Below are 16184 nucleotides of genomic sequence, written 5' to 3'. Positions count from 1 at the left end.
GCTCACCCCTGCTCGAAATCTGACACTGGGAGTAACATAAAGTGTTTCAATGGTTTTCTTTGGGGGCCACACCCGGTGATACTCAGGGCTTATTCCTGCCTCTGTGCTCAGGGATCACTCCCACTGGAGCTCGAAGAACCAGGTGGGGTGCGGGAGATTGAACCTATGTGGGCGGTGTGCAAGGCAAGCGTTCTCCCCGCTGTACGAGGGCCCCAGCCCCAGTGTTCCTGTTCTTTATGCAGGTTCTAGAACTGCCCTGGCAGACCTGGTGGCCAGCTGAGGCAGGAGGTCATGGGTTACCGTCCCAGAGAAAGGGGAGCCTTGGGGACCCTGGGGTGCTGGCTGGCGGAGGGGCCCTCCGTAAGGAAGGCTGGGCGTTGAGTCTGCATTAGAAACAGTTGGGGGTGCCGGATGCCTGGCCCTGCGGTGGGCTGGAAGCCCTGGAATGGTCACATTTGGGGAGCCTAGGAGTTGGCTGTTTGCATCAGAAGACCTTTGCAGGGTATAAGGACGGATGCCGAGAGAGGTAGTCATCCTAGCATGCCTATGGCGGGGAGCCTCGCCTCTCTAGGGAAGGGCAGGAAAGGGAAGGAAGGATGTAATTTCAAGATATTAATTTTTTATACTTGAAATGTTTTAAATAGAAGAACATGATTTACAACTGAGGAAATTTGCTGTTTCCCCTGAAAATTTTTATTTAAAACACGGTAACATTCATTAAGGGACATCTTAAAACTGAGAAAATGCTGTTTCATATGCCTAAAAAGTTAAATGGCTGAGGTAATCTTTGTTTCTGGTTTTTTGGGACCCTCCCAGTGGTGTTCAGAGCTTTCTTCTGGCACTATACTCAGGGATCCCTCCTGGCCATGTTCGGGGACCATATGTGGTGTCAGGAATCAAACCTGGGTTGGCTGTATGCAAGGCAAATGCCCTGTCCTATTCGCTGTACTATTATTTCTCCAGCCCAGAGGTAGCCATTTTTTATAGATTCATTTAATCTATTTTTAATACACACAATACATCTTTTTTTGTGATACCAGGGACAAAAGCAGGTCTCTCACACAAAGGCCACATCTTTGGGTCTTTAATAAATACATAGACATATAGGCAAATTTTAAAGAACATAGCACAGGAAAATAATTTGTCACTCCAGTAAAAGCCACTTCCTATATGATCTAGCACTTTCATTAGGAATATTCTGAAAAGTACCCTGTCCTTATCCGATTCAAATTTTCAAGGGATCAAACCCAGTCTATGTGCTCAATCCTTTAAGCTTTCTCTCCTATCCCCATTATGTAAACTTTAAACAAAGACAGGGTGTTGGCATTAATTTAAAAATGATGTTAGTGGGGCCGAAGTGATAGTGCAGCAGGTAAGGCACTTGCCTTGCACACTGCCAACAGGGCTCAATCCCCAGCATCCCAAATAATACCAGCCAGGAAAAACCCAGCAGCACTGCCAGGCATGGCCCCCCTCAAAAAACAAACAAACGAAGGGCTGGTGTGATAGTATAGTGGGTAGGGTGCTTGCCTTGCATGCAGCTGACTCAGTTGGAGCTCCAGCACCTCTTATGGTCCTCTGCGCCCCCTAAAGAAATGATCCCTGGGTTCAGAGCCAGGAGTAACCCCCAAGAACTGCTGTGGCCCCCAAACAAAACAAGTTATGCTACAAGTAAGCAGTAGCAGTGATTATTCATGAAATAGGAGTATAATTTTTTTATAGGAGAATGCTACTGTTGCTCTTAGTTGTCAAGAAGGACACTGCTTGCCACAGATTACAAGTTAATTTTTGTAAAACAAATCAGGAAAATATATAATTACCTGAGAACAGAGAAGACCCTTGCCATCTTGCCAATTGCTCGAATTTTGTTTCTTATGATTTCTTTCCGGGCTGCAGCTGAACCTACTTTCAATGGATTAAATAGAAGAAAAGACTCAAGATTAGGGCATCCACACTTGCATGATTCTTTTAGCCTGTACCATTCATTCTTATCTGGACCAACATCAAGCCCCTGTTTACAGTTCACAGGGAAAAGACTAAATGAACTCATGCCAAAAAAAATTGCTCAGTCCCTCAATGTAAGCTCAGTGCTAAGAATGTGGGTCTGATACAAATGCAAACGAAAAGTAATCCACAAACTTTATGACTTTCAAACTACGGGACTAGTCAGTGAAACAGCTATGTGGCAGAAAGGAGAGCCCATCCTAAAACACAAACCAGAAGACAAAAAAAAAAAGGAACAACCCTACAGTCTTTCATCGTCATGGCAATCTATGGCATGCTATCCCATAGACAGGGCCTGCTAATAACCCTGTAGCTCTATTTACCTACATAAATGCCCATGAAATGCAAGCTGTAAATGTCCTATTACAGAATACAAAATAAGCCTTCTTGCCTGTAAGTTGGTCTAAAAGCAACGACAAGTCTACTGTACAGGTAACCTCCTCTTAAGGACCGTATCAGCATTTCAACAAGAACGTGATCTCCAACTTCATAGACTAGGTCCCCAAATCATGCAGATATATGCAAATTCTTACATCTCTAAGTAAATGTGGCACAAGGAGAACAAGCAATAAGAAAAGATTCGCTAAAATCATGATTAAATCACTGATAGTTCACCTCTGAAGGGCTGTGCTGCCTATCATGGATATAACAAAGAATACAGCACAATAACTGGAATGTTTAACTAGAGATTCAAAAATAATCTTTCTTCCATTGGCCTCCAGAAACCACTATCTCAGCCCTGCTATTTCACATATCACTCTGAACCTAAGAATGTGGTTCTTGAGAGCTCTGCTTCAACATGATACAAACACACATATGGAGTTACCATGTTTAAGAAGGTTAAGGAAAGGCTAAAGATAAAAAAGCAAAAAGGGCCTATGATATACAGAGGTCTACACAATCCTAAGTCTCTGGATCAGAGCACTTCTCTTAACAGTCAATCAACCCATTAATACATATAATTAAAAACTGAGATAACTGGACCTTATTGCAAAGAAACAGAAAAAGACGAAAACAATATGTTATTTATAGACAACAGGCTCTCTGACCGTACTTATGGTGGGTAATAATGAGCACCAAAGCAACAGCTTTTCTCAGTCCAGACTTTGTAGGCACCAGCATTGGTGCCTACAAATGCACCACACAGGTATTTTCAAGTTACCAAAAGTAAGTCTCTGAATCACAGAATATTAAAGAGACTTTAGGGATACTGCAAAGTTCAATTTCCCCATTTGCTAGTCAAAGAAAACCTAAACTTACTATATGACTTTGAATTAGTAGACTTTTTGTTTTAAAACAGACAACTTGAAAAAATAGCTAGACTTAGGGACAGTGCAAGGGGATGGAGGAGGAGGATTATAACAAAGTCCATTCATATTTTCAGCCTTAATTTTATAACAGTGAAAATGATTTGTAATTTCAAATGTTCACTTGAATATAAAAACACTGTACAAATTGGGATTTTAAATCAGTCTACAAACACATCATGCATAATATTAAAAGTAAAATGTCCACAGTAAAATTACTTTGGGGAATAAGACAGACAATCAAACACCCCTAATCATGCAGGGAAGAGAACAAAACATTACAAATAAGCAAAAGAATGAAATTTTAAAACAAGAGGAATGAAAAAGAGGGAAAAATATTTCCATGCACAGAAAGACAGATATCTTGGAATATGACTTCTAAAAATGCCAAATTCAAAACTCAGATAGAACTTAGACTAAATTTCCACAAGGCCCAAGAGGACTCTGCATATTCAATAAATAATGCTAACTTACATGGACATGAGGATAACTTATGAAGTCATATTTCAAAACAATGTTACTCTGTCTGGTCTGTACCTTTTTTATTGCCATATATGAGCCGTTCTTCAGATGGAGAGTCCAGAAAAAAGGAAGTGAATGATGGAGAAAAGGTGGTTGAGACAAATAAAAAGATAGAGATTTAACTTGGCAGTGGTCTGACTTAACTGAAGAATGAATGTAGAAAGAAAGGGAGAAAATGAAGGCCTTCATATTTGAAATTTGAAAAATGCAGTACTGTAGGATCTAAAGAATGAAAGAGGAATGACACTGGGTCGAGCCCTAAAGGAAAGATTTCTTAAAAGATGTGTGTTCGGAAGAAATTATGGATAGAATGACTATAATATCTGATGAAAGTAGACAAATCAGGGACAGAAAAAAAACACGTGAAAACACATAAGACTGATAAGACTGTGCTAACAACAATTGCACATTTATATTGATACCCCTAGAGAGATGTGTCACCCATGAAAGTATGTTAAGTGAAAGGTAATGACACAAATGAGATAAAAACTTATGTGGTTCTTCAAGGACACCAACATCTGCAAGATCTGTAGTATATACAGAGAAATGTAGGTAACTTTTATCCTCAGTGAAAAACTTTACCCACTCCCCCAAAGGAAAGGACAAGCTTCCCACAATCCATAAAAATGAGAGCACACAATTTCTTCACTCTTAATTATGCATATACTCAGGAATAACAGTATGTGCTTTTTGTTCCGAACTCAATCTGGCAATCTGAGGGGCATCTTTTTGTAGAAATAGCAACAGATTGTTTCTAAGCAAGTAACAGCTCTAAGAGTAGGCAGTAGAGATGTTTCATTTAAGCTTTCCATATCTCACATTTTAATATTGATTCCATTAGGAAATGCAAAGTTTTTACTTAGGACTATGACACATTAGATTATATATTTATCAAACTCAAGACCAAAGATTAACTGAGTTTATATTCTAATTATCATAAAAATAAAAGTTTAAAACCCTTTATTAATATACCAAAAGGAATGTCATGTGCACATATACATGAAATATGTTCATGCAAATTTTTGCCTTTAAAATTAATCCTAGGTAAACAGGAGCTCCTGATTGCTCATCACAAGATTCTGCCCCACCGCTTACACTCACGGGGAGACTCAGATAATGGACAGTACCTGGGACAGGTTGCCAGAAAGACTCATACCCGCCCCACCACCCTGCAGATTCCCTGCATTCTCTGTCACACAAAGACCTGGTTTTCCTATAGAAATCTCACAAAAAGAGCCACCTCTTAGTCCCATACCAAGTTCCTCCACACTTAGGGCACTCCTTTTCTTTCCTCTTCTACTTTCCAAAAATAAATAAATAAAATTAATCCTAGAGGGATGGTACAACAGTTGGACATTTGCCTTGGACACAGCCAACCTGGGTTCAATGCCCGGCATCCAATATAGTACCCTGAGCACCACCAGGAGTAATTCCTGCAAGTAGGGCCAGGAGGAACCCCGGAGCACTGCTGGGTGTATTCCCCCCAAAAAACAACAAGAACCCCCCCCAAATAATCCCACACATACACTGAACAATACATAATACCAAAAATCATCACTGAAGGAAACTCATTCCTTTCCTCAATCTCAGTCGTGAATACGCGGAAATGACTCTCCTTCCTGCAGCTAGGAAATCTCCAACTCTGCTCCTTCCTTTTCTCCACAAGGAAGATAAACCCTCCACAGAACTCCCCAGCCCAGTAAAATGTCTTTCTAAGTCAGACTCCTTCCTAAGTCCAATTCACAGGACTGCAGAGGAGGAAACGGAAAAGGCAGAGGACAAAGCCTTGCTATCATGGTGACAGGAAAAGAGAGATTTAAGAGAAAAAAACAGGGACATATGAGTAAGGGAACTTAACCAAGCTCGACACACTCCTTTCTCTGTCCCTTTCTATTATCTATCCTTTTCCCCCCTCATGCCTCCAACTAGACTCTCAGATTCAGCCTCAAAATTTTTTGGGAATTCCTGATTATCATATTTGGCAGTGGAAGAGTGATGAAACGAAGAGTAACTGCATCTGCCATGTTGGCAGTCAAGGGAGATCTATTTCTAGTATTCAGTGCTGGAACTCAATGTGTTTTCCCATAGAAACATTGTCATAAATGGTGCTTACCAATTTTTAGAGAATTTTCATCCCTTCTACTCCCTCAGTTTATGCAGAACCTGAGAAGTTAGTTGACTTTTCTACAAGTATACACCTTTATAACATAGTCATAGTGCAAAGGCACCAACATAATTGATTCTTCTCACTAAATCCCTCTTGAATGATATTCAAGAATGATACAACAACTCAAGAGATAGCTCAAAGGACTGGAACGCATGCTTTGCATGCAAGAGACCCAGGTTTGATTCCTGGTACTGTCTGATCTCCTGAGCATCCTGCAAGAGTAAATCCTGACTTACTGCCAGGAGTAGCCCCAAACCAAAAGTAAAAAAAATGATACTACAAGTATATCAATAAGTGTGAATTATCAACAATAGGGAAAAGGTAGGTAAGAACATAAAATCTCATTAGAAGGAACATAACATTTCATGTTTAATCCCAGCAAAACAACATTCAGTGTTATTTAACATAAAAAGTGCTGTATTAGACTTACAGAAACTTTTCCCTTTTTTTAGTATAGCAAGAAGACTAAAGCATTACCTCTATCACAATTCCAATTTAGCATACTATTAACAAAACTGTTTTTTTTTAAATGTTGCTGGGATTGAACCCAGGGCCTAATATATACATGCAAAGCACGAGCACTACCACTGAGCTACCTCCATAAACACTGATAAAATTTTAAAGTAATAAAGGTAAAAATGTAGAAAATTTAAAAGATTAGCTTTATGCAAATGATATTTTCAAAGTTAAGAAGAAACAACATTTTCAATTGGAAATATAATTCTGCTGATCCAAGATGAACAAAAGATAAATCTACAAATATGTATTATTCCTTTATGCACAGAAAATACATAAAAATATCAATCGTAATATGAGAGTATAAAAACTTAAGTATTTTAACTTGGTGGTTAAGTCTACTTAAAGAAAAACTGTAACTTCTAAAGGAACAATTGTATATCAAATGTATTACATGGAATAATCATAATAAGCAAATTTACAGAGCAAGGGAATCTAAGTTTTTTAATCTTTTCTAGATTCAAATACTGGTTTAGATCCTACTTCAGGTAATGACTTAATGTAATAGCAATAAAACCTCCTACTAAATATTTCATAAATTTTCACAAATGGAAAACTAAAAATGTGCTGAAAATTATTTTAGTCATTTTATTGAAACTTATGTTATAAAAGAGAAAACCAAGGGGAGGGAGGGCAGGAGGGATGGAGGGAGGGAAAGAAGGAGAGAGGAAGGGGAGGGAGGGAGGGAGGGAGGGTGGAAGGAAGGAAGGAAGGAAGGAAGGAAGGAAGGAAGGAAGGAAGGAAGGAAGGAAGGAAGGAAGGAAGGAAGGAAGGAAGGAAGGAAACCAGGACTTTGACAGATTAAATAAATTGCTTGAGGCTACAAAGTTATATGAGAAAATAAAATCTAAACCCAGACCTAAAATAACAGCAATGCAGAAATATAAGTCAAAGAAATAATTATTTTAAAATTTTATGGAAAAGTCAGATATTTATAAAATATATCCAAATTTAAACTTTGATAAAAACTTCTGAGAATTTAAAAAAAAAACAAGTATTACTTACTAAAGGATATTATCAAACCCCATTAGAACTAAAGATGTATTTCTTTCATTTACCAAACCATAAGCCAAAAGCACAAGCAAATCTATGCCTGGCCACCAAGAGATGGGGCAACAGTAGACACTTATATATAATCACTTTGTACTTCAAACAAATGGGCTTACAACAGTATTTCAGAATCAGTCTTACATCTACTTAAAGAAATTACTGTGTAGTATTTTAGATTTCACCTGAGAATGTGAATTTCTCAAAGAGAATGAAAGTTTATGCAGTTAGATAAATAGTTTTCCCCTTATGATTTGAAATCAAAGAAGTACAAATTGAGACAATAGTAAGCTGCTATCATACCAAGCAAAATAAGTAAAAACGAACAAAACTCAATGAGGTACATGTAAAAATAGGTCTATGAAATTTTTGCTAGAATCACTTCATTTTGATTCAGTTCTTTTGCAAAATAATATAATAGCTCACAGCAAAGATAATGAAATCAAAACTTTCTGTTTGTTTTGGGCCACACCGGCAGTGCTCAGTGCTTACTCCTGGCTCTGAGATCAATGGTCACTTCTGGAGGGCTCTGGGGACCCCATGGGATGCCGGGGATCAAACCGAAGTTAGCCATGAGCAAGGCATATGCCCTACATGCGGTATTACTGCTCCAGCCCCAAAACTCCACGTTCTTTAATTCTGTAATTCTCTTTAAGAAATTTATTCCCAAAATATATGATAAAAATGCTTACTGAATATTTTTCAAACTAAGAATAAATTAAAGCAACCCAACATCAACCAATGTGAGATTATGAAAATGAGGGTATTTTACCAATATGCAGACCATATTTAATCCATGGAAACATTAATTACAGCTAAGAAGTGTAAGAAAGTTGTGAAGAGACTATGAAATAGTCTTCAGTTTACAAAGTGGTTTTGTTTATTCAGTTCATTTAACTATTTAAAAACTTAAAAAATTTAAAAACAAAATTGATTTTCTAAGTTACTAATTTATATATCAAATACACACTATGCACATAGAATTGTTGACTTCCATGAAAAATTAACAACCATTTATAACCTTGTTTCTATGGAAAAAATTCTCATCTCAAACTAAATTAACAAATGGTCTCTTAAGAACATAACCACTTCTAAATTGGGAACATTCTACTTTGGTTTTTGAAAGGAGAAAGTAAAAATATTAGGGATTCAGTATGTTTCTGATGGACAAAAAATACTTTAAAAATTAAAACAAAAAGGCTTTTTGTCTCCCCATCCTACGCAGAGTTCATATTCATGAAGAACCACGTCTTTTTAGTACCATCTGACCCTTCTTCCAAATATCCCCTTTCCCAATATTCAACTTCTTCCCCATTATCAGCAGAATAATAAATGATATCATTAAAAAACTTTATAATCTTAAACATGTAAGAAAAAAGTGGTTTGCCACTAATCAAATAGCATTGCCTTTAGAGAGCAATGACTGTATTTTACATATTTTACAAGTGTGGACTAAACACAGGCAGTTACAAGGTACCATTTCACAATCAAAAATAGTAAAATGAATAATCATACCATCAAATTGGTCTTCACCTTCAGTCATCAATTCATCATCAGAGCAAATACTCAGAACATTTACCAACATTTCTGTCACTATTAAAAAAAAATTATAAGTCAGCTGATCATATTCATCTGTGATACATACAGCTATTCATATAAACAATAAAATCATTTTTAGCTCAAGAAAACTAACATTGTGATAGCAGGAAGGATAGAATTAAAAATCTATAAGCTAGAGCTAGGGAGCTAACTTCAAGGCCTGGAGCGCAAGCTCTGCAAGGGAGTCCGGATGCGATCCTTGGCACTGCACAGTTCTTCCGCCATGACTACCACTGGGAACGGTCCCTTCCCTGAATGCAGTGCCAGTAGCAGCTCCCTAACACCACCAAATGTACAAAAAACACCCAAACCGAAATTATTATAAACTATAAATATTTCAAAACGAAGTTCAGTATGGGGTTTTCTTTTGTGAGGAGGGGGGCAGGGTAGGGCCACACCCAGCAATACTCAGGGGCCAGGGATTCAAATATAAGTTGACTGGCTGAATACAAGGCAAGCACCTTAGCCCCTTTACTATCTCTCTGGCCCAAAAGAAACCCTTTATTCTTTATAAAATATATTTTATTACTATTTTCTTGTTTACCTCTTTTGATGGGCTGGAGCGATAGCACAGCAGGTAAGGTATTTCCCTTGCATGCAGCTGACCTGGGTTTGATTCCTCCGCCCCTCTTGGAGGGCCTGCAAGCTACCGAGAGTATCTTGCCCGCATGGCAGAGCCTGGCAAGCTATCCGTGGCATATTCGATATGCCAAAAACAGTAACAAGTCTGACAATGGAGATGTTACTGGGGCCCGCTTGAGCAAATCAATGAGCAACAGGATGACAGTGATACAATGATAACTCTTTTGATGTCACACCTGGCTGTACTCAGGGCTTATTTCCGGCTCTGCATTCAGGGATCACCCCTGGTGAGGCTCGGGGAACTATATAGAGTGCTGGAGATCGAATCCGGGTCAGCTGTGTACAGAGCAAATGCGCTTCCCCAATGTACTATCTCTTCAACCCCTGGGGAGTATATTAGGTATCTCAGGGGATTAAAAAAATAAAAGCAGCAGCCCCACAAAGATAATGACAGAGATGAAATATATGCATTTAAAATCATCATTTACGAATACAACTCAAAGATTAAAAAAATAATAATCACAGCAGTTTCACAATTTCAAAAAAGTTCCAGAATCTAACATTTAAAAATTAATGCCACTGCTGGAGAAACAGGTCAACAGGATGAGCTCATGCTTTACAGGAGGCTCAGGTTCAGTTTCTGGTTCCATTTCTGTCCCCCTCCCCTTCCCTCTATTCCCCATTCTGAGCACATAATAGATGTGGCCCAAAACCAACAAAACAAATAAAATAAAATAAAAATCGGTTCCCCGATGAGTCAAAAGGCCGAGCATGTGCTTTGCGTGCAGGAAGCCTGGGCCTGATCCCAGCGGGGCTGCACAGTCTCTGAACACAGCTGAGAGTGACAATCCCCACCACCAGATGAGGCTCAAAATCCAAAAACATGTAAGACAAAGAAATACAAATAAGCTTTGGCAACTCTCCTAAATGCAAATTCCAAAGATTTCTGATGATTAGCAACCGAGTTTATGATTCTTTATTAGGCTTAAATCTCTTTTAATAGTATATATATAATTTTTCCTTTTCTTATACTTTAGTTTCTAAAACTTTACTCTTCTCCTTTCCTAGTTTTCAGATCATCTATCCCACCCAAAGTTAGATCTTCTCAAGATTCTCTCTGTAGTCTTGTCTTGGGCCACACCTGGTGGTACACAGAGCTTACTCTTGGCTTTGCAAACTCAGGGATCACTCCTGGTGGGGTTCAGGGGACTGTGTGGTTGCTGGGGTCGAATCCAAGTTGGATGCATGCAAGGCAAGTGCCCTCCTGGCTATACTTATCACTCCTGCCTCCTCTACCCTTTCCTTTGAGGCGAATCCACCTATTCTACTCTAGTTTCAAGTAGAAACTAGTTTCAAGCACCACCTTTCTAAAGATGATTCTAAGATCTATGTCATCACTCCGAACTTCTACTTTAGGCTTGATTCTTTGCTGCTTTTTACTGTCCATCATGGTTTGTTTCCGCTACTAGAATGAGAGACTCCTAAGTTCAGGGAGCTGATCTGTTTCCCGCTCTAAACCCCTGTTTAGGTCAGTGCCTGCACATGAGAGGCACCAAGAAATATCTGACAAGCAAAGAAAGAGGAAAGGCATATGCAAATTCTAACTGCTCAAGCGGGTAACAGTAACACCTCCATGGTGAAATTTTTTGTTACTGTTTTTGGCATATTGAATACGCCACACGTAGCTTGCCAGGCTCTGCCATGCAGGCAGATACTCTTGTTAGCTTGCCAGGCTCTCCGAGAGAGACAGAGGAATCGAACCTGGGTTGGCCACGTACAAGGCAAACGCCCTACCCACTGTGCTATTGCTCCAGTCGAAATTCTAACTAACAAAATCATATATAGCTATAGATAAAAAAGAATGACTAGAAAAATACTAATAGTGGAATAGAAAAGAGCCATTGGGCCAAGAAGAGCGCCTTTGGTACTACAAAGGAATTATGAAGTAGGTACCTGCTAGATAAGGAATTTTAAACAGAAACTGGAAAAAGTGTAAACTGGTTATACAGATCAATGGAACAGAGCTGAAAGTCTAGAAACAATACTCTCCATCTTAGTCAACTGGTTTTAAACAAAGGTGTCACAGCAGTTTAGTGGGGGAAAGAATAGTCTTTTTGACAAATGGAATTAGAACAATTGAATATACACATACCAAAAGCATAAATTTAGAGCACCCCCCCACTACACACAAAAATTAGCTCAAAATGGACCAAAGATGTAAATATAAGACCTAAGACTATCAAACTCAGGAGAAAACAGGAGTAAATCTTCACAAACTTGGATTAGACAATGTTTCCTTAAAAATAACAAAAGTAAAGAAAAAAAATGGGACTGAAAATTTAAAAGGTGCCAGAGAGATTAAGTACAGTGGGCATGGCACTTGCCTTGCACACGGTGGACCTAGAGTCAATCTCCAGTACCATCGCCCCCAAGCCCAGGCAGAAGTGATCCCCGAGTACAGAGCCAGGAGCATTCCCTGAGCACTACCAAGTGAGGGAAGAGGGAGGAAGGAAGGAAGCAAGCAAAAGGTAACCCAAGAAAGGAAAAAATATTTTAAAAGCATGTATCTGATAAGGAACTTGCATCTAGAATAAAAATAATCACTATTAAGTCAATAATAAATAACCCACTTAAAAAACAGACTTAGGATTTAAATACACATTTCTCCAGAGAAAATATACAAATGTTCAATAAGCACATGAAAATATACTTATATCATCAATCATTGTGGAATTACAAATGAAAATCAAAATCAGATTCAGATTCATATCCAATATGATGGCTTTAATATTTCCCCTCTTTCTTTTGTTTTACTTTTGAGCAAAACCAGCAGTGCAGTCCTGGCTCTGCACTCAGGGATCACTCCTGGGGACTTGTCACTGGCAACAAATGGGAGTGCCAGTGACTGAACCTGGGGCAGGTGAGTATAAGGCAGGTAGTGAGTGTAAGGTAAGTCCTACCCTCTGCACTGTCTCTCCAGCCCCAATGATTATAATTTAAAGGGTACAAAGCAACCAGTGCTGGCAAGGATACAGAAATTTTGGAGACATGAAGCACTGGTACAGCTGTCTTAGAAAATAGTGTGGCAAATATTTAAAAGGGTAAATTCAGAGCAACCTTATGACCTGGCAAGTCTACTTTCAGGTAAATATGTGAGAAAAATAAAAAAAGGTCTACTACAAAAACCTGTATATACATGTTCACTACAACATTCTTTATAATTAAAAAGTAGGAACAACAATCCATTAGCTGATAAACAAATTGTGGTACATGCATGCAACAGAACTATTATTTGACGACAAAAAAGAAATGCTAGGGATCAGGTAAAGAGTATAGGATAAGGGCGATCCTAGTTAATCCCTGGTACCACAGGGCCACCCAAGCATCATTGGGTCCCCAAGAGCCAATGGGAACAGTCTTGTTTAGCTAAATATCCTTGTAGTATCTACTACACACTGCTTGGAAGGTCCCTATCCCCCCAAAAGCAGTGTGGCATGGAGTCAAGCTACAACATAGATATTAAAAGGACTTGCAAGGAAAGGTGGAAGATATAGGGAGTGATGTAGGATAACATGGGGTTTGTCATTTTAGCCTTGCCGCAGGGAACTTAGTTTACCTTAGAGCAATGGCGTTTCTGTATGGACACCGGAAGTTACAAAGTATTATGCTTTGTAACTTGGGAGCTGATTGACTCCAATAATATTTACTCCCGAGCATCTGCTTTCTCAACTCAGTTGCCCTTAGTTCCTAACACCCCAAAAGCAGGGTCCCGATGAGGGACAGAATGGAACCAGGGCAAGCTGTGAGCTACCCTGGCATCGAAATGGGCCAGGCCAAAGTGCCACAATACTCAACTATAAGTTGAGGGCATGATTATGGACAATGCTGTCATGATCCAAAGGTAACGACGAGACTAGGACCCTGTTGGGGTTAGGAAGACTAACCTGGCCTGAGGACTGTGGTCTGGATTATATAGTGAATGTCCTCAGGAAGAACCAAACTTTAAGTCTGATATATCTCTTACTGTGCTCATACAGAATGACATGCTAGAAATATTAGAAGTAAATTCACTATAACTATTTAAGCGGATTACTAGCTAAGGAAGGAAGAAAGGGACACACCATGACACACCCTTGTTTGGCTCCCACCCTTAAGCGGATCTCCTTAGATGAGATTTTGCTAATTACCTCAAGAAATGGTTTTACCCTTCTTTGTTGATTTGTTAATGTTAAACCCACCTTTGTGCTACTGCCCTATGTAATTTGCTACATAAACTAAGACAGTGGGGGCTCTGAGGGGAGACAAAAGAAGAAGACAGAAGAGACCAAGAAGGAGACACACGAGAGGACACGGGAGAAGAACAGAGAAGACACAGAAGCAGAGACAGAGAGAGGTCGGAAGAGACCAGAGGAGAGACTACAGAGGCAGAGACAGAGAGACAGAAGAGAGCACAGCGGCACACACAGAAGCAGAGCACAAGGCAGAGCCGTCCCGATCCGGTCCATACACAGTGGCTCGGGAGCACCAAACGAGAGTGGCGTGCGAGAGAGAGCCGCCCCCAGTGCCCGAGGACAACAGAACGACAGGACACAACATCGCATCTCCCCCTCGTGAGCGCACTGCTCTTGTGATTTTTTTTTCAGCGTGACAACTAATAGAATTTCTTTGACGGGTTGGTTGACGAAAATCCTTCAAAATGACTAATAGTGAGTTTCAAACCTCTAACTACACTAAAAATAAATTAACTGTGGGATTTAAACAGGCCAATTAGAAGATATGTGAATTTTGTCTCAATAATACTGTTATGACAAACATTCACAAAAAGTATAAAGACTTGAAACTTAAAGAACAGAACATTGAAAAGTGGACCTGGCTGTGTCATGCTTTGTTTGTCTTGGTACGGTTTGGGGCCACACCCTGCTGTGCTCAGAGCTTACTCCTGGTTCTGTACTCATGGATCACACCTGATGGGGTTCAAGGGACCACATGGGGACCCAGGGATCAAACCTGGGTCTAGCACACACAAGGCAAGTACCCTACCCACTGCACTATCTCTTTGCCCCGGCTGTGCTATGTTACAGCTGGAACACTGAGTTTAGAAAAGAGAAAAGCAAGAAATGAAACTGAAGAGAAAGTATGGAAGCATAAAGTCTTTTTTTTTTGAAGCATAAAATCTTGTATGACACCAAGTTTTATCTTGAGGGGCCAGACCAAGAGTATGGCAGTAAGGAGCTTACCTTGCACAAAGGCAACCTCAGTTCAAATTCCTGGTACCACCTACGGTACCTAAAGCACTACCAGGAATATTTCCTGAACAGAGTTAGGAATAAGCCCTGAGCACAGTCAGGTGTGCCCTTCCTAACTTCATCCCTCTAACTTATGTTAAAAGCTAACCAGAAACCATTTAAAATCTAAATCTAAATAGCACCTTTTAAGTTCATGGTTTCTTTCATCCAGAAGTTGAAGGAAACATCCAAGAAAGTCACAGCATAGGAGTTAAAGAAAGATATCAGATGACGGAGATGTTATTTTCTAAAAAACTTAAAGATCAGAAAAATTTAAACCATTTATAAAGATCCTTATAGAGTTTGAAAATACAGAGGAACTAAGAGATAAGGGATGTCTGAAGAAGAGAAGGACAATGTCTTCCGCAAGAGAAGAATTCAAGATGAGCAAATTTAGAAAGCAAGGAAAGAGTAAGCAGACAAAGTTCCTATTAAAGAAATGTTTTTGTATTTTTTCCCCTGAGAATGAGGGAAGTAGTTAATAGAAGAACAATGTTTAAGAAATAAAAAAGATATTTATAATATATCCTAAAAGAAATAGAGGAGGATGCAAGTTAGTAATATAAAGGATGTTGGATACTATGAAGAGACCCATTAATGCTAGATAAAGAATGGGATCATTTAAGGATCATAGCAATAGATTAGCGGGTAAGGCACTTGCCTTGCACATGGTACACCAGGGCCTCGATTCCCAAAATCCTATATGGTCCCTGAGCACTGCCAGGAGAAATCTCTTGAGAGCAGAGCCAGAAGTAACCCCTGTGCACCACTGGGTATGGCCCCAAAACAAAACAAAAAGAATGGTCCCAATAATAAGGCTGCTAAAGAATCTCCAGCAGTACCCTACCTATATCTCTGACTACAAAGAGGGAGCACATGGATGGTTAGAGTTCATGAGTGCTACGGCTTATACATGAATGAAACAGAAAACTGGGGGAGAAAGAAGTTTGAGTATTTTAAGAGAGCAATGAGGTAGATGGTTTCTGAAAAATGACATGTTCAAAGTTCTTAGCAATGAAGCTAAAGAGCTGTGAAGCAGTAAGTAGATGCTAGAGTAGCAGAGAATTTCAGTAGAAGGTATTAATGTTACTATCATTACCAGACTCAGAACATACAAAACAGGCCAGAGAGAATTCCTGGACTGGAGTGCAGGCA

General features: G+C 39.3%; 1 protein-coding gene across 5 annotated transcripts in view; it reads right to left on the bottom strand.

Annotated features, from left to right (window-relative positions):
• The window catches only part of PPP3CB (protein phosphatase 3 catalytic subunit beta), a 62067-nt gene that overhangs the window by 9736 nt on the left and 36147 nt on the right, over positions 1–16184 (bottom strand). For 2 of the 5 annotated variants that reach the window (XM_055133751.1, XM_055133749.1), the window contains exons 10-12: positions 9079–9156; positions 3849–3875; positions 1821–1905 (exon numbers count right to left, since the gene is read on the bottom strand). In XM_055133751.1, coding sequence (XP_054989726.1) covers positions 1821–1905; positions 3849–3875; positions 9079–9156 — 190 coding nt within the window. The remainder of the gene's footprint in view (positions 1–1820; positions 1906–3848; positions 3876–9078; positions 9157–16184) is intronic. The other 3 variants (XM_055133750.1, XM_055133752.1, XM_055133754.1) reach the window with 3 other exon arrangements.

The sequence above is a fragment of the Sorex araneus genome, chromosome 3 (assembly GCF_027595985.1).
Source record: "Sorex araneus isolate mSorAra2 chromosome 3, mSorAra2.pri, whole genome shotgun sequence".
Lineage (NCBI taxonomy): Eukaryota > Metazoa > Chordata > Mammalia > Eulipotyphla > Soricidae > Sorex > Sorex araneus.
The sequence above is the reverse complement of the archived record's forward strand: the minus strand, read 5'-3'. Positions and strand labels throughout refer to the sequence as shown.